At 44.3% G+C, this 23,470-nt stretch overlaps 2 protein-coding genes and 1 pseudogene across 2 annotated transcripts; all 3 read left to right on the top strand.

The window, feature by feature from the left end:
- The first annotated feature begins 200 nt into the window (after positions 1-200).
- On the top strand, positions 201-1,828 carry LOC127186491 (nuclear factor of activated T-cells, cytoplasmic 4-like; annotated as a pseudogene).
- Positions 1,829-12,257: 10,429 nt separating this feature from the next.
- On the top strand, positions 12,258-13,522 carry LOC127186493 (glyceraldehyde-3-phosphate dehydrogenase-like). The gene has a single exon (XM_051142836.1). It carries the CDS (start codon positions 12,323-12,325, stop codon positions 13,322-13,324), a length of 1,002 nt encoding a protein of 333 aa, XP_050998793.1. The 5' UTR covers positions 12,258-12,322; the 3' UTR covers positions 13,325-13,522.
- A 6,888-nt stretch (positions 13,523-20,410) lies between these two features.
- On the top strand, positions 20,411-22,776 carry LOC127186490 (PRAME family member 7-like). Its single transcript, XM_051142835.1, has 3 exons — positions 20,411-20,667; positions 21,347-21,634; positions 22,254-22,776. The coding sequence occupies exons 1-3, from the start codon at positions 20,411-20,413 to the stop codon at positions 22,774-22,776; spliced, it is 1,068 nt and encodes a 355-aa protein (XP_050998792.1).
- The last annotated feature ends 694 nt before the right edge of the window (positions 22,777-23,470 follow it).

The raw sequence follows: 23,470 nt of genomic DNA, 5'->3' as shown, positions 1-23,470 counted from the left end.
TCTACAAAGAGAGTCCAGGGCAGTCAAGGCTCCACAGAGAAACCCTGTCTTGAAACACACACACCAATAAAAATAAAAAGAAAAGAAAATATGGCATGGTTAATAATGCCTAATCTCAGGTGGTTCTCTGACAGTTCAAAACTAGCCTGTTGGATCTACAAAGTGAGTTTTGAATCATCCAGAGCTGCAAAAGAGACACCATGTCACCACCCCATCCTGCCCCTTCACCTGGCACTTGGGAGTGGCAGCTGGTACAGTGGGTGAGGCTGGGAGGCTCGGGAGGGAGCATGGGGGTGCAGGGGTGGTCGTGTTCTTGAGTGTCCCAGCATTCAGATCACCTCCGTCTCTCCCATCCCTGACCCACCCACCTGGCTAGAGGACACTCCTGAAACCTGGGGGGATGGCTTTCCTAGAAATTACTCACAACCAGAACGCTTCGGGGGCTACTGAGAGGCAGGAGGGCAGGGCAGAGGTGCCTTCTTCAGCCCGATCCCTGGCAGCAACAGCCTGTCTTCCTGGAGTTTCTTCTCTGATGCCTCAGACAAGGCAGCGCTGTAAGCAGCATGCGACGATGTGGAGTCTGAACTTAATGAAGCAGCCTCCCGCTTTGGCCTGAGCTCACCACTGCCCTCGCCTTGGGCTTCTCCTAGACCATGGACCCCCGAGTATCCATGCAGCATATACGGTCCATGCTCCGGAGGCAGAGCACTGGAGGATAGCTGGCTATTTGTCAGCACTCCTGGGCCCATCCCAGCCTCCCCCAAGCCTGTTTCTCCTTGTTGCAAGAGGCGTTATTCCAGTTCTGGAATCCCTTCTTCTGCCTTCTCATCTTTATCCTGCTGGGGCAGCCTTGGGGAAAAGGACACAGAACTACCTCTACCACCCCCACTGCCTCTGGTCCGGGACCCTTATTCCTCTGACCCTTTTGACTATGTGGGTGCTACATCAACCGAGAGCATCCCTCAGAAATCCTGGAGGACTTCTAACGAGCAGGCAGTGGCCATGCTTCAGTCTGAGGAGACTGCCTCATGCAATGGGAAGCTGCCTTGGGGAACAGAGGATGCTTTGGCTGCTCCAACTCTGCGGAAGGAGAGGTGGCTGGCATGGACTACCTAGCAGTGCCTTTTCCCTTTACTTGGTCCAAGGCCCGGACTGGGGGACACAGCCCCATCTTCAGGACCTCTGCCCTACCTCCTCTGGACTGGCCTTTACCCAGCCAGTATGAGCATCTGGAGTTGAGGATCAAGGTACAGCCTAGAGCACACCACCGGGCCCACTACAAGAGCGAGGGCAGCTGCGGAGTTTTCAAGGATGCTCCAGAAGGTCACCCTGTGGTCAAGTTCTTAGGCCCTGCTTATGAGACCCCGTATCAGTCAGAAAGCTTTGGTTATAACACACCTACTCTGTACCCTCAGGCGGGGTCCCCGCCATCCTGTAGATCAGGCCTGTGGATGTTCCTTGAGATTGGGGATGGCAAGCTGTGTCTGCCCATCTTCAGTCTCCTTCCTTCCCCGCCCCTTTCCTAGTGATCCACACAGAGGACAGGGCTGCTCTTTTGCCCAGGGGCTTCTGTTCTCCCCTCTGGCCCCCTTCAGGCCTCCATTACTGTCCTCCCTACCACTTGAAGACCCCTTCCATCCCCAGAGTGCTGTGCACCCCATACCCACTGAGGGATACAATGAGGTGGGGGCAGGCTATAACCCTGTGGGCTCCGGAGCAGAAAAATTCCATGGGTAGCTACAACAGCAGCTTCAGAGACAATGTACCTATGCAGGGTATCACTCTGGAGGAAGGTGGGTGTGAGACTGGGGGTTGTGAGTGGGAGTGAGTGCGAGAAAGACGGATATGCATGTTTGCTTAAAGCTGTAGCTTGACTTTGAAGAGACTTGGCAGTATTAGTCACCTGGGACTAATCAGGGGCCTTGGGAACAATTTCTAGGTATGTGTGTCCACCTAAATTCAGCAACTTAATCCTGCAGTTGACATGGATTATCTCTTCCAGCTTTTCCTGTCTCACAAAATTTCAGCCCTGGAACTATTTCAAGATCATTCATTCCATCCAGTTCCCTGAATCTATATATCCAGTCATTGTGTCTCAGGGAGAGACAGTGGCTTGTTTAAAGCCTCTGTTTAGTGTTTTCCCCTCACCTCACCTTTCTCCGATGACTATAGTCTGCATTGGTGAAGAAAAAAAAGAGATACTTTGTCAAAATTTAAAAGTGTCTCATAATTTAGAGCTTGCTTCGGCCAGAGGGGGTTCAACTAAAGTTAGGGAGGAGAGTCACTTGAACGAGGGACAACACACAAGACACAAAGAAGAAGAGCAAGTCTGAATATTGATCAAGCTCTCAAACTTTTATATTTCAGGCAGCAGTTTTTATAAGACAGGAAACAGGGAAGCATATTGCTATGGCAACCCATCTGCAGGCTATCTCAAAACAGGGAATTCCAGGCAGGGTCATAACATTCTGCCACACAGAATATCTTGCTCTATCTTTGCCTAGTCTAACTGCTGAACCATAACAGGACCAGCTAGTTTCCGGTAAATGGCAAGTTCTGGGAGAAACAGAAACTTAAAGGTGCAGACTTGGACAAGATGGCTGAACATTGGCCATATGACCTACTGTCCCCAACAAGAACTCACTTTAGAGAGGCTGAGACAGAAGGATTGTAAATTTTCTAAATTTGTTATACAGAGTGAGTAAGAGGCCTGCTGAGGGTATATAGCCAAATTCTAGATTTAAATCAAAACAGAACAGTTTGGTATTATGGTGTACTCCTTTAATCCCAGGCTCTGGTCCCACAGAATCTGGTTGACTGATCAGAAAGCACAGTGACTTAGTTCCCCTTCTCCACAGGCACACAGTCTCAAGACCTTAAATGTAGTGACCAGGTTAAAGTCCATGAAAGACATCAAAGAGTGAACACCCAGGTTTCTCTGGTCTGACCATTAAGCTAATACTTCATTCATGAGAAATTATTTTCTTTTTAAAATTTAAACAATTTATTCAGATTACATCTCAATTGTTATCCGTGCACTTATATCTTCTTGTTCCCCCTCCCTCCCTCTTTTATCCTATTCCCCTCCTCTAGACCTGTGACAGTTAACCCAGACTCAGAAAGATACACATGGTATATACTCATTTATAATTGGACACTAGCCCAATAGAGATGTCGTCTGGGATAATGGGAAATGAGAAATTCTTTTCTTATTCTTTTGTACCAGCAGACTTTTAGAATTCAAGGCGTTTTTGAGGTTTATTTTCCTTTGTTTTGGTTTGTTTTTTGGTTTTTAGATACAGGGTTTCTCTGTGTAGCCTTGGCTGATCTGAAACTTACAGAGATCTGCCTGACTCTGTTTTTTTAGTACTGGGATTAAAGGCATGCACCTCCACAACCCATTTTTTAATATTAGAATTGTATTATACTTGAGTCTTCTGTCTCCATGGACCCATGGCTCTCCATGTCAATGTTGAGCCCTCTTATCTGAACCCCCTATATCATATCCTACCCACAATACATAGATTCACTGGTCTGTGTTCCCTGGAAGAGTCATCTCTCTTTTCTCATTGCCCAGAACTAACTTTCTCCCATTATTGCCAAAAGAAAAAAAAAGACAAAAGAAAAAATGACGACATCTGACCTCAAAAAATAAACAACAAGATCATGACTTTTAGAACAGTTATATGGAACAGAGTGACTGACTTGAGCTGCCTCATGGCCTTGAGGGCACCCAACAGCTCATGTTTATTGTATTCACATCACTCTATGAGAGAGTAAGGAATGTCTTCAGAGCTCTTCTGGGGACCAGGTAGACTTGGGAATTCAACTGACTCAGATTTACCAAGTGGAGCAAAGACACTCAAGGACATCCATGGGCTTGTCATTTTGATGGAAGCAGATTGTATTGGCTCAAAGTAGACAGAAGAACATTGAGCTGGGAGTGTCCATCCTACAATCCTCAAACTCCAATGTCTTCAGAGTGGCTGCTACACTCTCTAGAACAACATGGAGAGGCCTAGTAGGTAAACAGCAGTGAATACTACTACACCACTGAAGTTCAGATATATGAGCTAGTTTTGATCCAGGCTCACAGGTAGGTCATTCAAGTCTGAAGGTGAGAGCTGTCAGGAAGTGACAGAGAGGGTCTCTATGTTGGGGCAGGTCTTCAGGCTCCTAGGTGGAGAATAAGAAACAGTTCTGGCAGTATGAGACAGTGACTTGTGGGGTTCTTGGTTTCCTTGTAGAGATCACCACTTGGACCTAGGTCAGATTGCCCACATCAGGGAGGACAATTTCCAGGATATTGCCACCTTGTCTCAAAAACAACAAACAAACAAATCCTGAGTGGGTCAAATGCAGTTCTTCAAGGATCAAGATGACATTTTATTACATTTTGTTGCTGACTTTTTTGTTAGTGTTTCCTGATAGATTCTTACCCAATATTCAGGGCAATTCTCCTGCCAGTTTCCATAATCCAGTGATTGTCAATAACAACAAACATGGCCAATAATGATCTACTATTTCCTACCTCCACCCCTGTGGCCAGTTCTATGTAGCTATGGTTGGCCTGGAAATCAATATATTGACCAGACGGGCCTCTGACTCATAGAGATTTACCCCTCATTCCCCTCCTTCCTCTTTCTTTCTCTCTTGCTGCAGGTGGTAGAACATGCATTTAATACAAGCAGTTGTGAGGCAGAGGCAGGGAGATCTCTGGATTGGAGGCCAGTCTTGCCTGCTCTATACAGTGAGCTGCAGGACAGCCAGGTCAACAACTATGTCTTAGAAAACAAAAATAAAAACAAACCACAAAAGTAAGAAACAAAAGAAAGGAAAGGAGGAAGGAAGCAAGCAAGCAAACCAGTTCTATGTAGTCCTATCTGGCCTCCAACTCATAGAGGTCTACCTTTCTCTTTTCCTGGAGTACAACCACATCCAGTTGGATTGACCTTTGACCTTTTGTTTTTCAAGACAGGTTTCTGTATAGGTTCGGCTGTAATGGAACTCACTTGGAAGACCAAGCTGGCCTCAAACTCACCTATCTGCCTGCCACTGCTGCTGGAATGCTGGAATTAAAGGCATGCACTATCACAGCCTGCTTGAGCATTTTTTTTTTGTATTTGAGATATAACCTAGAGTCTAGCAGCAGGCCAGGAAAGCTCTCAGTGTCTGATCTACATTCCAGCTTCACCTTTTAAGGCTGAGGTTACTAACATGGATCTAAACCCTTTTAATGGTAGAATGACCCTGTCACAGAGTTCACATATCAGATATTCTGCATATCATTATTTACATTAGGATTTGTAACAGTGGCAAAATTGCATTTATATAGTAGGAAAAAATCTATGGTTGGGTATTACCACAACTTGTGGAACTATATAAAAGGGTCACAGCATTCAGAGGGTTGAGAACCACTGTTCTAATTGATAAAGTTAGCTGTGTTTCCCAGGGCTGGCTTTCACCTCTCTAAAAACACCTACCTCCCTTCCCTTCATAGTGCAAGAGATAGTAGGCACTGAGCCTACACCACTGAGCCTAGCTGGGATTCATTCCACTCCCCTGTGATTTTTAGCAATGTTCACCAATCTTGCATTCCTGGTTGATTTTATCCACAGCCAATCTTGGATTCCTCTCGGTCACTTTTATAACTGGTTAAAAAAAGAGGGGCAGAGCTCGGCTTGGTGGCACATGTCTTTAATCCCAGCACTTGGGAGGCAGAAGCAGGTGGATCGCTGTGGATTTTAGGCCAGTCTGGTCTACAAAATGAGTTCAGGACAGCCAAGGCTACACAGAGAAACCCTGTCTTGAAAAACCAAAGAAGAAGAAGAAGAAGAAGAAGAAGAAGAAGAAGAAGAAGAAGAAGAAGAAGAAGAAGAAGGAGAAGGAGAAGGAGGAGAAGGAGAAGAAGAAAGAAGAAGAAGAAGAAGAAGAAGAAGAAGAAGAAGAAGAAGAAAGAAAGAAAGAAATAGATGGACATAGGATTGCCAGAAAGAAAAGACAGGGACACTATGGCCTTTGGGTTGGGGTGGGTGAACATATTTTACTCTTTCACTACTCTATTCATATTACACACTTGTGTGTACTTCTGTGTACTCATTGCATGTAGTATTTTTTCTATATTTATTTTATTACAACTATGGCAGTTCTGGAATTCAGGTTAACTGTGGCCAGAGAAAGCCAGGTGTGGTAGTTCATACCCTAAATCCCAGCATTCGGGAGAAATAGGCAAGTGGAGGGTCTATTTGAGTTTGAGGCCAACCTATTCTACAATGTGCATTCCAGGAGAGCCAAGGCTATTACACAGAGAAACCCTGTCTTGAAAAAAACAAAAAAACAAACAACAAACAAAAGTGCAACAGTGGTCAGGCAACTATTCCTTCAAAATAAAGCATAAGTTTTCTATGGTCTGTTACACACCCTATTCATCCTTCCTTGCCTGGGCAACTCTGCCCTGCAGGCTTTTAGCAGTAGACATCATTTATATAAAGATGCTGGAGACAGTGGAGTTTGGGGAACTGAAGCATGTTTATGCTCATCCAAATTTCTTCCAGCTATGAAGATAGAGATATTGAAGAACCTCTGCATGGATCCCTCCCTCTAGCACTTCCGTGTATGAAGAGTTCCCATCTGCTCCACGTAAAGTTGATGACTTGCCGCCTGTCCCAGATGCCACTGACAATTCAGCTCTTTATTATTATTATTATTATTATTATTATTATTATTATTATTATTATTATTATTATTATTATTATTATTCCTCATTCTTCTTCTTCATTTTGTTTTGTTTGAGATAGGGTTTCTCTGTGTATCTGTGGATGTTCAGGATTTACTTTGGAGACCAGGCTGGCTTTGAACTCACAGCAGTCTGCCTGCCTCTGTGTGGTGAACCATGCTAAATTCTACCATTTCAGAAATCCTGTACTTAGGCTGCACGCTGTGACCTTCCAGTTGCCGAGCATTGCCTGAGGAGGACTTTGTGTTCCAGCCTATCCTTAGACTATTTACCTTTGAAAGAACTAGGGAAATCCCTACTGAGACACACTCAGAGGATTAAAGAAGTCCTTACAGAGAGCTACTCAGAGGATTAAGGAAATTCCTACAGAGAGCTCTCTCAGGCTACTGTGTTCTTTTTGTCTGGGACCTAGGGAGAGAGGGATAAGAATAGATCTTATTGACATTGATAAAAAAAATTTACTTGTTGTCATTAAATGGAGTCTTGATCAGAAGTTTCTAGACTTGACTCATTATTTCTTGCATCTCTGTACCCTACTTTCAATCCCCATTGCCTCTTTCAGGTGAATCCTGACTCGATTTGTCCCACAGGCTGGGACATGTCATTTGGGGCCCAACGTGGGGACTGAAAATGAGGGATTAAGTGATGGATGGACATTTGCAAGGATGGGGCTCCGTGAAAATACAGGTGGACTCTTTCCCCTGAAGTTGCCCACATGGCAGAGGAATGGCAAGGTAAGCAATGCAAATATGAGACAGAGCAATAGCAAAGATTTCTTCAGAGATATATTGGAAAACAAGCTTCATACATGAGGAATAAGAGTAAATAAAGGACAGTTGGATGAATTTTCAGATTTTGTCAGTGAAGTACGTCCATGGTTTCTTGAGGAAGAAGTGGTTAACTTAAAAACTTGGGATAAAGGTGGTAAAAGACTTGCATGGTCACGGTGTTACTAATGGATCTGAAGAGACATCTGCCATGTTTTTATTCCTTTGAGTTTTGATCAGGGACAATCTTGATCCTTGACATGAGAGTGACAAAATGAGAGATTTATTATCACAAGCTGAAGATGTCTTGGAAGGAGATATAAGGGAATCCAGGAATAATGATAAGGAAAATCTAGAAAGGGAAGCTGCTTGCTCTTGAGAGCATGACTGGCAGCCTCCAACTACAGCACTCCAAGAGCAACAGGGTACCATTGAAAAACTTTGGGGACAGGTTCAGGCCCTGGAGGAAGAAGTTAGCTTAGCTAAGAGATGGAAACAATTAGAGAGAGAATTAGAAAATAAGGATTGATGACGATGTTGAGAAAAATCATTGCGGAAAGGAAGGAAGGCTTTCAGTCTAGTAAATAGCCCTCAGAGTATGTCCCCATTAGAGATTGGAATACCAAGAGCTAGAAACACAGGACAAGAGATGAGCAGTGAGCTCACTTCTCCAGTTGGAGGAGCGCTAGATTCTCAGAGCAACCAAGTCAAACAGTATGCCCCTATAGAATGCAAACAACTCAAATAATTAAAGACTGCTTGTACTGAAAGGGAAATTTTTATGAAAGGAAAAATTTTTAATTAGCATTAAAGCAACCAGAAGAGCAGAGCTCTTAGCTCTCTAACTCATAAGTGTAAGTAGGCAGGTACGCTAGCCCGAGGTCCCAGATGATAAGTCACAAAGAATGTGTAGCTAGGAGACAAAGGCCTATTGAGTGTTCCAGGGACCGGCTGGCCATAAAAGATAGGGAGGGTACACAAGGACAAATTCCTGAGAGAAACAGGTACTGGGCATGGTCGCATGAGTAATGAGCCAAGACCCCTCATCCAGATCTTATGGTGTTTGCTTAATCCCCCCTTGAAGCCTGCACACAATGTTCCAGGTTTGAGTTTAACCAGATGTGTCATTAGCTCAGATAAACATCTACCCTCGGGTTCCGAATTCCCGTGTGATTAAGTCTGACCTTACCCCAGATCTGCCTACGCAATTTGATGATGTTCACATGTTTGAAACAACCAATTATGTGTGGCCACGCCAAAACTTCCCGCTCCCCCCGACCTTTGACCATATAAACCCCAAACCCCTGGGTTTCTGGGTCGACCCCTCTGTCTCCTGTGTGAGATACGTGTCGACCTGGAGCTCTGCCATTAAACTACCTCGTGTGTTTACAGCAAGACGGTCGTTTGTGTGTCTTTGGGTGCACGCCATCCCAAGGCTTGAGTGAGGGTCTCCCTTCGGGGGTCTTTCAGTACTCAGTATGGACCCACTGCTCCATTTACCATAGCAATGGTTCATGCACTAATGAATGCCAACCTTGCCCCTGCCTATTGGAATATGTTAAGCAAAGTATGTTTAGATCAAGGAAGTGGATAATTTTTAAATATGAGATAGATTTGGTAAAAAAAATAAAATATAGAAATGCTATATTATGCTTTTAGACCTATAAAGGTTCCTATATATTTTTTGTTTTTGTTTTGTTTTGTTTTGTTTGTTTGTTTTTTGTTTTTTTTTTGTTTTTTTTTTTTGTTGTTGTTGTTGTTTGTTTTTTGTGGGTTTTTTTTTTTTTTTTTTTTTTTTTTTTGTTTGTTTTTTTGCTTGTTGGCTTTAGTCAAAGATAGTTTAGACCCTAGATATGCTTTTTACTGCCAAGGTTTGAAGCTGCATTTTGTCTTGACTTTCAGACTCTTTGTTTGCTTTATGATAGTCATGTAAAATTTTATGTCTATGTCCTTAAATTTGTTTGACTGTTTAAATATTGTTTCATTTTTCTATATTTTGAGAGAGGGACAAGCTTTACTCCCTGACTTATTTTCCAAAACAGTGCAGCACACGGAACCCATGAAGCAGTAAGAGTCCTGCCTTCATGTGGTGCTGGCCAACAGCTGGCCAGCCCTTCACTGGGCCTGGACCCAGGTGCACTGGCTGCCTGTGGGGAACAAGCCCAGGACTGGAGTGTCCATGGGCCAAAAGGTTTCACATCGGGTGTTCCTGGCTGCTGCCTGTGGGGCTCAATTCTGACATAACTGGGATGGCTGTGAAAACCTGGCTGGTTGGAGATGTATGGTCTAAGGAATAGAGTTTATTATCTTAAACTTACAATTTTTGTGTTTAATTTTTGCTTGTAAGAGACTTAACAATTTTCCATGTTGGTTTAGGGAATGGAGTTAATTCAAAACTCCTTAGCTACAAGGTGTTTATAATTTTCTTGTTTCCTTGCTTAATTTTTACTTGAGAGATATTTACAAAAATTTTTTAGTTTCTCAAAAAAGAGGCAAACTAGTTTTGTCCTTGGAAATAGACATTTACAGGTGGGAATTTCCATCTTAGATCAAACTAGTTAAACAAGTCCAGGCCTACGACGTCCTTGATCCACATGATTTTACAGAAACTACTCCTTGCTACCTGTGGGCTCGACAATTACAGAGAAGAGATGGCTACAGACACATGGCTGCTTAGAGAGGTGGAACTAGGAGGCTGATAGTTTTCTAAACTAGCCAAGGGAATGTAATTAACTCCTAGAAATTAGAATTTTCTTGTTTTCTTGATGAATTTTTATTTGAGATATTTAAAGATTTTTTTACTAGGATTGAGATGAAATAATTATAAAAAGGCATGGTGGCACACACCTTTAATCCCAGAAGTCAGGAGGCAGAGGAAGGTGGATCACTATTACATGGTGTGATGGTGCACACATTTAATCCCAGCACTTGAGGATTAATAAAGGCAGAACTCTTGAGTTCACACCTAATCTCCATAGGGTGTAATCCACTGATAAGCTCAAGTACTTACAGAAATGTAAATTTTTCTAACTTACTTGAGACTTGAAACTTATGGGAACATTGCATCCAGGACTGCCTGCTCGACACATATTCTGGATATTTAATTGCTTCTCTCATACCAGGAGAACACACACACACACACACACACACACACACACACACACACACATAAAGCACATTACAGGTATTCCTTATAATTCTCCAGGAGAAGGTATGGTGGAACGAGCTCATTCCACCATAAAAACTTATTTACAAAAAGGAAAAAAGGGGGAACATTACCCCCAATCACCTAAAAATGTTTTGAGTCATGTTCTAATTATTTTAAATTGTTTACTGCTTGATGACAAAGGAAATTCTGTTGCCGATCGATTCTGGCATAGCAATACTCAGTCATCCTTCACTAGATTGAAATGGAAGAATCCTTTAACTAGAGAGTGGAATGGACCTGACCCTGTATTAATATTGTGTTGAGGCTCTGTTTGTGTTTTCTCACAGGATCATGATACTGTACTCTGGCTACCTGAAAGGCTTTTGTGTCAAGTGAATGCTGACATGGATGAGTTTGCTGATGATCCTAAGGTTGGAGGTGAAGCTTCATTGGACACTTATTCCTGATCCTTCTCTTCTTCAACCGGCTTATTGGAATAACTCTCATTGCCTGGTTTCCCTGTGTTTGAGGAGGAAAGAAGAACTCAAGTGTTCCAGCACCTATGAGGCATCCTCCTTAGGGACCTGACTGAACTTTGCAGTTGGTGCTTTGTAGGGACTCCTCCGGAATATTTTCTTTCCAGAAACCCAGATTTTAAACTTAATGAGTACTTTTCCACCCTAATTGTTAGGGTCAGTTTCATCTGCAGGACTGTGGAGAGCTGAAAAGGGACTTGTGGTGTGCTGTTGAGTAATAAAATCTGTTATAATTCTGTAATTCTTCTCATATCTACTATTGTTTTGGCATTGATTTACTAATATTGTTTACACATTAACTAGGAAATCAGTGATTTGAGATGACTGAGCAAGTTACAATGTCATGCTATACTTCCCTAGACTCCTTGTGAGTAGGATGCAGCTAGATTCACATTAGATATAATCTCTTTAGAATTAACAGTGATGTACAGCATGGATTATCCTTGACAGGGATGGCAGGGTTTGAGATTATAACCTGTGCCTTGCACCCTTTCTAACACAGCTCACATCTCAGCGATCACAGCTGATACAAGCACAAGCACATGGCATAGAGCTCAAAGACACTGCCCTTCTTCATGTATTGATATGGAGGCAATACAGAGATGGGTAAGAGTGAGTCTGAGCTTTATCAGACCTAAGACAGGCTATGAATGATGGAATTCATATGCCAATGACAGGTAAAGATAAGTGCTTACTCACTGACCTAAGACAGGCTCTTCATAATTTTATTTTAAGAAGGGGCAGATGTAAGGAGCCTTGTGAAATTCTGCCATATCAGAAATCCCATGCTTAGGCTGCATGCTGTGACTTTATAGTTGCTGAGCTTTGCTGAAGGAAGTCTTTGTGTTCCAGCCTATCCTTGGGCTATTTGCCTTTGAAAGAAGTAGGGAAATCCTTACTGAGAGACATCCAGAGGATTAAGGAAGTCCTTACAGAGAGCTACTCAGAGAATTAAGGAAGTTCCTATGGAGAGCTATTCAGGTTAGTGTTCTCTTCTTACCTGGGATCTAGGGAGAGAGGGATCAGAATAGATTCTATTGACCTTGCTATAAAAAGTTTTACTCGCTCTCTGCCCCTCCCTGTTCCAGAGACAGCCGCATCTTTTCGTGCAGTGCCAGCCTCGTCCCTTGACACGATGGTGAAGGTCGGAGTAAACGGATTTGGCCGTATTGGGCACCTGGTTACCAGGGCTGCCTTCACGTCTGGCAAAGTGGATATTGTTGCCATCAATGACCCCTTCATTGACCTCAACTACATGGTCTACATGTTCCAGTATGACTCTACCCACGGCAAGTTCTGCGGCACGGTCAAGGCTGAGAATGGGAAGCTTGTCATCAACGGGAAGGCCATCACCATCTTCCAGGAGCGAGATCCCGCTAACATCAAATGGGCTGATGCTGGTGCCGAGTATGTTGTGGAGTCCACTGGTGTCTTCACCACCATGGAGAAGGCCGGGGCCCACTTGAAGGGTGGAGCCAAAAGGGTCATCATCTCCGCCCCTTCTGCCGATGCCCCCATGTTTGTGATGGGCGTGAACCAGGAGAAGTATGACAGCTCACTCAAAATTGTCAGCAACGCTTCCTGCACCACCAACTGCTTAGCGCCCCTGGCCAAGGTCATCCATGACAACTTTGGCATTGTGGAAGGACTCATGACCACAGTCCATGCCATCACTGCCACCCAGAAGACTGTGGATGGCCCCTCTGGAAAGCTGTGGCGTGATGGCCATGGGGCTGCCCAGAACATCATCCCTGCATCCACTGGTGCTGCCAAGGCTGTGGGCAAGGTCATCCCAGAGCTCAACGGGAAGCTTACTGGCATGGCCTTCCGTGTTCCCACGCCCAACGTGTCCGTCGTGGATCTGACATGCCGACTGGAGAAACCCGCCAAGTATGAAGACATCAAAAAGGTGGTAAAGCAGGCATCCGAGGGCCCACTGAAGGGTATCCTGGGCTACACTGAGGACCAGGTTGTCTCCTGCGACTTCAACAGCGACTCCCACTCTTCCACCTTTGATGCTGGGGCTGGCATTGCCCTCAATGACAACTTTGTAAAGCTCATTTCTTGGTATGACAATGAATTTGGCTACAGCAACAGGGTGGTGGACCTCGTGGCCTACATGGCCTCCAAGGAGTAAGAAGCCCTGGAGCCCACCCCCCACCCCAGCAAGGACACGAGAGCGAGAGAGAGGCCCTCGGCTGCTGAGGAGTCCCTGTTCCAACTCTGCCCCTGACACTGAGAATCTTCCCCTCACAGTCTCCATCCTAGACCCCAGAATAATGGGAGGGGCCCAGGGAGCCCTACTCTCTTGAATACCATCAATAAAGTTCACTGCACCTAAAAAAAAAAAAGTTTTACTCATTGGCATCAAAGGTAGACTTGATCAGAAATTTCTAGACTTGACTCATTATTTCTTGCGTCTCTGTACCCTACTTCCAATCCCCATTCCCTCTTTCAGGTGAACCCTAACTCGATTTGTCCCATGGGCTGAGACATGTTACCTCTAACTTCCTGAGTGCTGGAAGCAAAGCCTTTCTTCAAGCCAGTGTGCCCGGCTTGAGTCTACTCTTTTCAAGGTATCCATAACAACATGGATGAGGGAAGTTCTTTCAACATAAGAGATGAATGGATCCTCTTCTGTGATGGGCCCAGAGCAACAAGTGTGCTACATGTTCATTGAGATTGCCTTCCCTGGTGTTGAAATCAGCTAACTTTCGAATGTATCTTCATCCGAGTCTAGACAGACTGAAGCATGCTGCTTCTGCCTCATGGCCTTCTACAAGGAAGTTTTACTCACTTGTATCAATTGTTGTTGTCAGAGGATAGTCCTGGTTAGCCTCCATACACTCTAACCTAGGCCTGGAATGTTTTCAGCCTCTGAGACTTACTGTTTTGTAAACTTATGCTCTATTGTTCTTTCTGCGCTCATATCTTTCTGAGCTATATCAACTCTGTTATTATGGCTTAAACTCATTTTCCAGCTGACCAACCTAGCTTCTCTCTTGGCCCCGGAATTTCTCTTCTGGGACTCAAATTAACTCCACCAATCTGCTCTAATTTTCTGGATCCTTCTCATTCTCTGGCTTGTTCTGCCTTTACCTGCATCTAGTTTATTCTCTCATTCAATTTTTCTCAGTAAAACTCTTTTGGTAAAACTACCTCGTCTCTCCTCATTTTCCTTTAAGTAAGTTCCCTTTCCTTTCTGTTCTCATAAGAACGGGGTGTATCCTACTTTGTCAAATCTTTCTGTGATTCATCTTTTTTTCCCTGGCACTCAATTAGACATCACTTTCAAAAGTGGATACTTCCTTCTACAAACTAACTTTAACCTCACTGTTTAGGATTAAAGACATGTACCACCACACCGGAGCCTAAGCATTTCTTTGCCTGAAAATCGCTCTATACCAGGGTGGCCTTGAACTCATCTGCTTGCCTCTATCTCCTATATTTAAGGTATGTTTGTATCCAGACAGACCCTAGAAGGCCTTTGGATGTGACCTCTTGCCAGAGCAGCCATGACCTGAATTAAAATTCTTCTACATGACCTGCATATGCTGGAAGTCATTATATGCTATCTCTGAGTTGACCACTATGAGTTTCCACCTCCTGTGGATGAAATGGGTTGAATTATCAGAAAATAAGAAAAGACATATTGCTGGGTATTGTGGTAGATGCCATTAAGGCCAGTATAGGGGAGGTTGAGGCAGGAGAATCAGTGTGATTTCGAAGCCAGCCTGGTCTACAAAGTGAGTCCAGCACAGCCAAGACTACACCAACAAACTCTTTCTCAAAACAGTCAATCAGAAGACAAGACACATCTTACAGTCTACTTCTCACTCATATTTCACACATCAGTTTTCCATTCACTTTATTTGTTTGTTCGTATTCATTTTTGTTTTGTTTTTGTTTGGGGGTTGCTTTTTGTTGTTTTTCTTTGGTTTTTAGAGACAGGGTTTCTCTGTGTAGCCTTGGTTGTCTTGGACTCACTTTGTAGACCAGGCTGGCCTCAAACTCACAGCAACCCACCTACCTCTGCCTCCCAAGTGCTGGGATTTCAGGCGTGCGCCACCATCCCTGGCCTTTCTTTTGTATTAAAGATTTTTTTACTATTTATACAGTATTCTGCTGGCATGTGAGCCTCCACAACAGAAGAGGGCATCAGATCTCATAATATATGGTTGAGAACCACTATATGGTTGCTGTGAATTGAGTTTAGGACCTTTGGAAGAACAGACAGTGTTCTTAACCTCCGAGCGATCTCTCCAGCCCTGGTTTTGTTTTTTGTGTTTTCTGAGACAGGCTTTCTCTGTGTGAAGCAGTGACTGTCCTGGAAACCAATATGTGGATGAGGTTGGCTACAAACTCATAGACATCAGCTTTCTTTTGCCACCAGAGTGCTGCAATTAAAGGCCTGGACTAGCACACCTGGACTAGCTTTCCTATATAAATGTTTGCTTTTTCCCTATGTGTAGTATCCAATCTCAGGCTTCATGATTGGAAGGAACTCTTTGCCTGAGTAGTATCAGCAGCCCACTCTTACTTCCCTCCATTCCACATCCCCCAATCTCAGCCCCATTTATCTTGTACCTGTAATGTAGGCACGAGCAAGCCTATAAATCAGTTTCATGTCTAATCTACTCTCTGTAGAGGAATTTTTAATCCAACAACATAACCACTCTTGATGGAATGTAGACACAACTTTAGTTCTAGGAGACAGGGACAAGTAGATCTCTGAGTTCAAGGCAAGCCAGATATAGAGAGCAATTTTAGGTAAAGAAAAGCTTAAGTCTAGTCCTTGTAGTACACACCTTTAATCTCATCACTCAGGAGGTAGAGGCATACAGATCTTTGAGTTGTGTTTAGGCACTTAGGTTGATTCAGTGAATTGAGAGGCAGTGCAGTGAAGTTGAGTTCATGTTATTCAGAGACCGTTTTATGGAGAAAGTTGTGCAGAGCCCGATTGCAGAGAGGAAACAAGGTAGAAAGAGGTAATGACAAAATTTGCCAGAAAATAAAGAGTCAGAAGTTTAGAACATACTGCCAAATTTAGCATGATGCCAAGAAGAGCAAGTCAGTAATAGGAGACAGAAGTCAAACTGAATCAGTCAGCTAAGAGAGGAGTTTGAGCCAGAACAGCTGAGTTGAACCAGCCAGCCAGAATTCAGAAAGAACTAGAAAGTATGAGTTTATTCATTATTAATTCTCATTCTAGGCCCAGGTTAGATCATCTCTCTAGAGGCTAGATTCCAGCTTCCAGGACTAGATCTACCTAGGTCAGCATGCAAAGCCAGTAAGCCAGCTGTGTGGGGTAAAATATGCCTGTAATCCCAGCATTCTAAGAGGCAGAGGCAGGTAGATTCGAGTTCAAGGCTATCCTGGTTTGAACATGGGTCCAGGATAGCCAAGGATCAACAGTGAAACCAGTCTCTGAAAAAAAAAGAAGTCAGTAAACCTCAGTGACAAGTAATCAGGGTAATAAAAGTTACCGTTCCAACTTTATTTTCAATACTTACCGTTATTGGCCAGGAGACTTAGCCAGGACCCAAGTTCTACAGACTTCTAATGTAGGAGAAGAAGCATCTGAATCACCAACAAAGACAAAGATTTGGTTAATAAGGAGCTCAGGAAGGAACCCAGAGCTACTTTCAAGCTAAGCAAACATTCTTCCAGTGGAAATACACCAGCTGGCAGTGAAACCACACTCATGGACCCAAGCTGTCTTCTAGTTCACCCTCCAAACCTTGCTCCCTCCCATCTCTCCTTCCTTCCTTCTTCCATTAAATGAGAGACGCATGGGAGAACAGCAAAATAAAAGGATACAGAGGGTCCTAGAAATCTACAAGTAGAACAATATGATAGGCAGATTTGGGCCCAGGGGTCTCGCTCAAACTAAGGCACCAGCCAAGGACAGTACAGGAGGTAAACTTTAAACCCCTTCCCAGATCTAGCCAATGGTCAGAATATTCTCCACAGTTGAGTGGAGAGTGTGATACGACTTTCTCACGTACTCTGGTGCCTCACATTTGACCATGTCCCCTGGAGGGGGAGACCTGGTGGCACTCAGAGGAAGGACAGCAAGTAGCCAAGAAGAGACTTGATACCCTATGAGAATATATAGGGGGATGTAATCCCCCTCAGGAACAGTCATAGGGGAGGGGAATAATGGGAAAATGGGGAGGGGGAGGAATGGGAGGATACAAGGGATGGGATAAACATTGAGATGTAACAAGAATAAATTAATAAAAAAATAATGTAAAAAAATTTTTTTTCAAAAAAAAAAACAGGATTTCTCTGTTTAGCACAGTCCATTCAGGAACACCCTCTATAGACTGCTGACCTTGAATTCAGAGGTCATCCTGACTCTGCCTCCTGACTGCAGGGATTAAAATAAAGTTGTGTATGGCTACCTTGATCCATTCCTTGACTGCTGGGATTAAAAGTGTTTGTTGCCACCTTGATCCATTACTCTTCTTAGTTTCTCTTAAAGTAGATGCTTGCCACAGGCTCCAGCTCAGATACTAAATTCAAAAAGACTGATTGTTTTGACCAGGACCCAGGCCCCTCAATCATGGTATTCAGGTTTGTATGTCCACTATGTTAGAAAAAGACTAAATCTGGAGCTGATCCATCGCCAGAACTCCATGAAACCAGCAAGATAGTTCAGGTATCTGCCATAATCTTACTTCATAGCCAAATGCTGAGGCAAGAGGATTACTGACAGTTGGATGTCAGATTATATAATAATATATATAATCAGGCTATATAATAAGTTTTACGTAGGAGTAAGCGATAGAATAGGGTTCTCTCGAAAAAAATATCCAAAATCATTATGTAAACAAATCTTAGAAATAAGAGTTTTTGGAGAAGTAACCTAAAGGTTGCCCTGAACTTGTCATAGGCTCAAATCTTTGACTATCTCACATTATGATCCAATCAATCTACAAGATAAAAAAAATTACAATTGAGGTTAACACATTTTTTTTAAGACAGCATTTCTTTGTGAAGTCCAGGCTGCCCTGGAACTGGATTAGTACACAGGGCTGTCCTGGAACTCTGAGATCCTCGTGCCCCTATTTCCCAGTGCTGGGATTAAAGGCATGTACCACCAAGTCCTTGTTCAGGGTAGACATTCAATCTACCAATCTGTCTGCAGCTTATGGTTGGGAGGTGGGCCTACAAAAGGGAAGTGAGCTGTGCACATAGAAAGATGCATAAAAGGGTCAGAGGAGCTAGAGAAGAAACTAGAGCCCTGGAGAATTAGTCAGTTGACAGGCCTTCAAGGAACAGCTACCAATCTCTGGTAAGTTCCCACCTCAATAGTGACACCCTATCTCACTCAGAATAGGAAATGTCTATAGCTGACACTAGCACCAAAATGGGACTTGGAATTCTCATTTCAATCTCTTCATAGGAGTAGATTCAGGATATAGGCTTTGATCCTTTCACTGGTTTGAAGACTTCTTCATATCTGGGCAAAGCACTGATTATGATATGGAAGCATGGCAGGGTTTAGGGGAGGGCAGAAGGGAGGACTATGGGAGTATCAGGGGGGAAGGGGGAGAGTAGAGGGCAAGGGGGAGTGGGGTTGTGGGGGAGTACCCAGAGGGCTCTGGAGCTCCACAAGGAGACCATGAGGGCTGGCTGATCTGGACCCAGGGGTGCCTGTACAAACTATTGCACTAACCAACTTCAGTGCATGCAGTAAACCTAGACCCCCCTGTTCATATCTAGCCAACAGACAGCTCATTCATTCTCCATGGTTGTGGGGAGAGTGGGGACTGCCTCTAACATGAGCTATGGTGCTCTGCTTTGCCTACTTCCCATAGGTGGAAAAGGATGGGTAAGCAGGTTATTAAGATGAGCCTTGATTGGCTGTGGTCATATGATGGGGAAGCAGATCCTCTTCTGTCAGAGAACTAGAGAATGAGAATGGGGTGGAAGAGGGAGGGATGGTGGTAACAGGAATGTACAAGCAAGAGGATAGCAACTGGGATGTAATCTGAATAAACTTTCATGTTGTCTGTTAGTTAGTATGCCCTTTGATTTATTCAGTCCTGCCCTGTTGCTAGCCTGGCCTTACCTGACTACATGAGAAGTCAAGATCTTTCTCTCTCAGGACCTGAGTGTTGGGGTTGCCATCATGGTTCATCATAGAAGCTTACTTTCAAGTCCACATTTGTGCTTAGTTTTGAGACAGTGTCTCATTTGAAGACAAGGTGTCCCTGAACTCCTGCTAACCCTCCTGCTTCTGCTTCCCAAATGGCTGAACCTTCCGATGTGAACTGTGGAGATATCTTTGATACCCTCTTGTTTACATCAATTGGACAATTTTTTTCTTTTTCTGAGTCATGGTCTCCTGTAGTGCAGGATGGTCTTGGGGATCACTAAGTAGTGTGTATAGCCCACCATTTCCCCATTCCTTCTGCACGAGATTGCATGGCTTTATCACTTATGGCATTTCGAGGAGTTTTCACAATGGCTTTGAAACATTGATGCAGCCTGGACAGGCGGAGTTCACAGTTCACTTCCTCAGTCTCTACATGGCACACTGCAGGATGCAAAGGTTTGTAAGGAATAAGTGATGGGGCTTGGGGTGCACATTTCACAGCCTTGGGTCTTTAAAGCAGAATCTGGGGAGGAGGATCATGTGACTTTTCCACTCTTTCTAGGAGGGCCTGGAGAGGGCATCAGGATTTGTTTCTGTACCTATCTGAGGCTAAGCTTTGGGGATGGATCCCTTGCCAATGGGATGGAGAAGTAGCTGAAATTAGATGAGATCATTGGGAATGTGTGATCACATGTGCATTTGTGAGTTCCCTTGGCTGCCCGCCATGAGTTTCACAGCTTTGTTGTTGTTTGTTTGTTTCTTGAGACAGGGTATCTCTGTGTATCCTTGGCTGCCCAGGACTCCCTATGGAGAACAGGCTGGCCTAGAACTCATTGATTCTCCCTGCCTCTGTGCTTTGAGTGCTTTGATTAAAGGTGTGTGCTGCCAAACCCGAGCTGTTTGTTTGTTTGGTTTTTTTGTCTTGTATTTTAACTTATGGTTTGATACAAAGAGAGAGTAGTGACATAGTGTAAAGTGTGCATCAGGCATTGTCTTAATGTTGATCCTGGCCCTGAATGAGTCCTTTGGGCAAATGAAGAGCTTCCTAAAACTTAGTCTGATATGTGCTTTTTCATAGAAACTCCCCACGATTTTGGTTGCTAAGGATCTATCAGAATGAGTTTCTCAGCTCAACCCTCACCTGTGCAACTGGCAGTGCAGTGGCTGCTGAGAGATGATGTCTTCGCCATCTCTGCTCTGGAGCACCTGCCCATGGAGCTCTTCCCACTACTCTTCAAGGAGGCTTTCGCTGGCAGGCAGGGGCCCTTTCCCTGTCTCCCCATGGGGACTCTGATGAAGACCACACACATGGAGATTTTGAAGGCTGTGCTGGATACACTGGGTTTTCTCACAACACAGATGGTTCGTCCCAGGTAGGCAAGACCCAGCTAGTGTCCTGGAGGGTCAATCATGGGACAAGTAGAGTCAGGGACCGTGGGGTCTCATGAGAATGATTGCTTCTCACTGCACCAGCTTGGAGGACTGCAGTGGCTTCAAAGCTCACAGAGGCTTCTGCAAAACACAGAGGTTTTGAAAGACAGCTTAGTTCAGATACAATCAAAGATGGATGAGCCTGTCCCTGCTTTTCCAGGCACAATGGGATAAGGCGCACTCAAGGGAAAAACAGAGGTGGGCATTAAAGCAGAGCTATAGAGCCCGCTGAGGCAAAGATCCCAAACAGGGCATGAGACTGAAAATCTGTAACTGTCTACAGACAGGGGAGAAGGGAGAGAAGAGCCTTAGGTGGGGTCTGTCCCTTCCTCTGGAGATTTTTATCTGTTTTTCTCACAGGAGGTAGGAACTCCCAGTGCTTGATTTGCGAAATGTGCACCAGGACTTCTGAGATGTACAGACTGGAGAGACAGATGACAGCTGTACCCCACATGTCAGAAGTCAGAAGCAACCAAGGGAAGACAATCCAATGTGTGGGGTGAGGCAGCCCCTGATGGTGTTAGCTGATATCTAACTCTGTGGAGAGCATCTCAAGGAATCAGACAAATACTTGCTGAAGTGAGTCTGGCTGAGAAATGGCCTACTGCAGTTGTGCTGTAGAGAGCTGAAGATCAGAGGCTCACACATCTACACTGTCATAGAGATCTTGAAGATCCTAGACACAGACTGTATCAAGGAGTTGGAAGTGAATTCCTGGTGGCAGCAGGGAAGTCTTTGCAAACTCTTCCAGTCAATCTACAAGACTTTCTTCAATGATGGCCACGGACTGCTAGAGATGAAGAAGTGTGTCCATGAGCCTGCTCCTCAGAGCTTCAACATCAACTGTCTCCAGCACCTCTATATGAACGATATCCACTTTCTAAAAGGCAACTTGAAGAAGTTGCTGAGGTAAGATGGGGAGCTGTCCTGCAGATCAGAGCAAAGGCTTTCTCTGTTTTCTGTAGGTAGGGGACCTAGATGTTAGCCAAACATAGAGGCCTCTCAGTTCTGAAGAGTCTGTGAAAGAGGGGCAGCCTTCCTCTGTCTCTGAGGGAAAGTCTGTATGGAGCCTAGGTGGAGGCTCAGTAGCTAGGGAATATCTTGCACTAGGGTTGAGTGTCAGAGGTTGTGGGGTTAGGGCAGAGGGATCAGTCTGAAGACATAAAAAGTCTGTGCTGCTGACACACATGTTTAGAAGCTCTGCAGAGACACCCCAAGCATGCAGCTAGGTGTCCAATGATTTGATCCTTCCTGTATGTGCTCTGCAGCCCAGAGATGGGCAGTTCTGGGGCTTTCTTTTTTAGTAAAGGAGTGTCTAAGTACATGTACTCTACTGTTCCATTATGATGCTGACTGATCTTGGTTTAGAATGCTGTAACTTGAGTGAGAAGACCCTGACAGCATCCTGAGTGCAACTCTATCATGTGGTCAGACTGAACTTGAGCTATGGTAACTCTTGTCAGTGTGAACCCTGTCACTAACACTTTCCAAGTCCATCTTCCTCAACTCACCCTTTGTCTCTCCCTAGGTACCTGAAGGCTCCCTTGGAGACCTTGTCCATCACTCACTGCCAGCTCTCACAGGGAGACTTGAATCATCTACCCCTGAGCCTGGGCCTGATTCAGCTCACACACCTGAACCTCGGTGGTGTGGTAGTATCCCCTTTAGGTACTAGACCTCTCTACATTCTTCTGGAAAGAGCTGCAGCCAATCTCAAGAGACTGGAATTGGAGGGCTGTAGGATGAAGGACTCTCAGATCAGCTCCCTCCTGCCTTCCCTGAGCCAGTGCACCCTGCTCACTAAGATCAATTTCTGTGGTAATGACAGCTCCATGGCTATCCTTCAGGACCTTTTCTACCATATGACAAATCTAAGGCAGATGACCATGGAGCTGTACGCTGTTCCTTGGGAGTGCTATGATGACATGGGTCATGTCCTCAAAGATAGATGTGCCCAACTCTGCCTGGTGCTCATGGATTTTCTCAGGGCCATAAGGCAGCCCAAGTCTGTGTGCTTTGCTTCCAGCACCTGCACCATGCTTTATGACTAGAGACCACACTTGTCTTTTTTGGCAGAGACAGAGATGGTGAAGGGCTATTTCTGGATAATCAGAGGTGAAGTCCACAGGAGGGCTATCTCATTAAGCAGACACAGAAGGTTATGGCAAAATGGGGATTTGGAATATGATAAAACAGTTTCATTTGGAAGGGGAAGATACATGAAGTACAATGGGACCATGTGAACACATGGTTTAAGAGTCAAGTCGTATTTGATATAACAAAGAGAAGCTTTTGTAGTACATGTTAATAAACCAGTTTCCTGAGTCATAATTTTGGATAAATGATCACACCCTGGGCCTCTGGATGCTCAGGGTCTGAACTCTTTCTCTGTCCTCAGCCCAGTTACTGCTTTGAGGATCTTGAGATTCTGATTCTGAGAAGGGAATAGAAGTGAGCTTTCTGATCAGTGTGAGTGAAACCAAAGAAATAATGGCATCCAAACACATTGGAATCAAAGCTAGGAGTACAGTGAGGATTTCTGTACCATCTGAACGCATTATAGTAACACTGAAAATTGACATTGTGTGCTCTGTGTGGTGGCACAAGCCTATAGTCCAGGTACTCAAAGAGGAAGAGGCAGATTGATATCTGAGTTCAAAGCCAGCCTAGTCTACATAGCAAATTCAAGATAGTCAAGGCAGCACACAGAAACTCTTTCTTCAAAAATAAAAAAAACAAAAAAAC

Source organism: Acomys russatus, unplaced genomic scaffold (assembly GCF_903995435.1).
Source record: "Acomys russatus unplaced genomic scaffold, mAcoRus1.1, whole genome shotgun sequence".
Classification (NCBI taxonomy): Eukaryota; Metazoa; Chordata; class Mammalia; order Rodentia; family Muridae; genus Acomys; species Acomys russatus.
This window is presented reverse-complemented; position numbering and strand designations above follow the sequence as displayed.

Bases quoted from the DNA above. Each gene is read 5' to 3' on its own strand.
- LOC127186493 (XM_051142836.1), top strand. From the start codon at position 12,323: ATGGTGAAGGTCGGAGTAAACGGATTTGGCCGTATTGGGCACCTGGTT.
- LOC127186490 (XM_051142835.1), top strand. From the start codon at position 20,411: ATGAGTTTCTCAGCTCAACCCTCACCTGTGCAACTGGCAGTGCAGTGG. The intron at 20,668-21,346 runs GTAGGCAAGACC...GTTGTGCTGTAG, and splicing joins ACACAGATGGTTCGTCCCAG to AGAGCTGAAGATCAGAGGCT. The intron at 21,635-22,253 runs GTAAGATGGGGA...GTCTCTCCCTAG, and splicing joins AACTTGAAGAAGTTGCTGAG to GTACCTGAAGGCTCCCTTGG.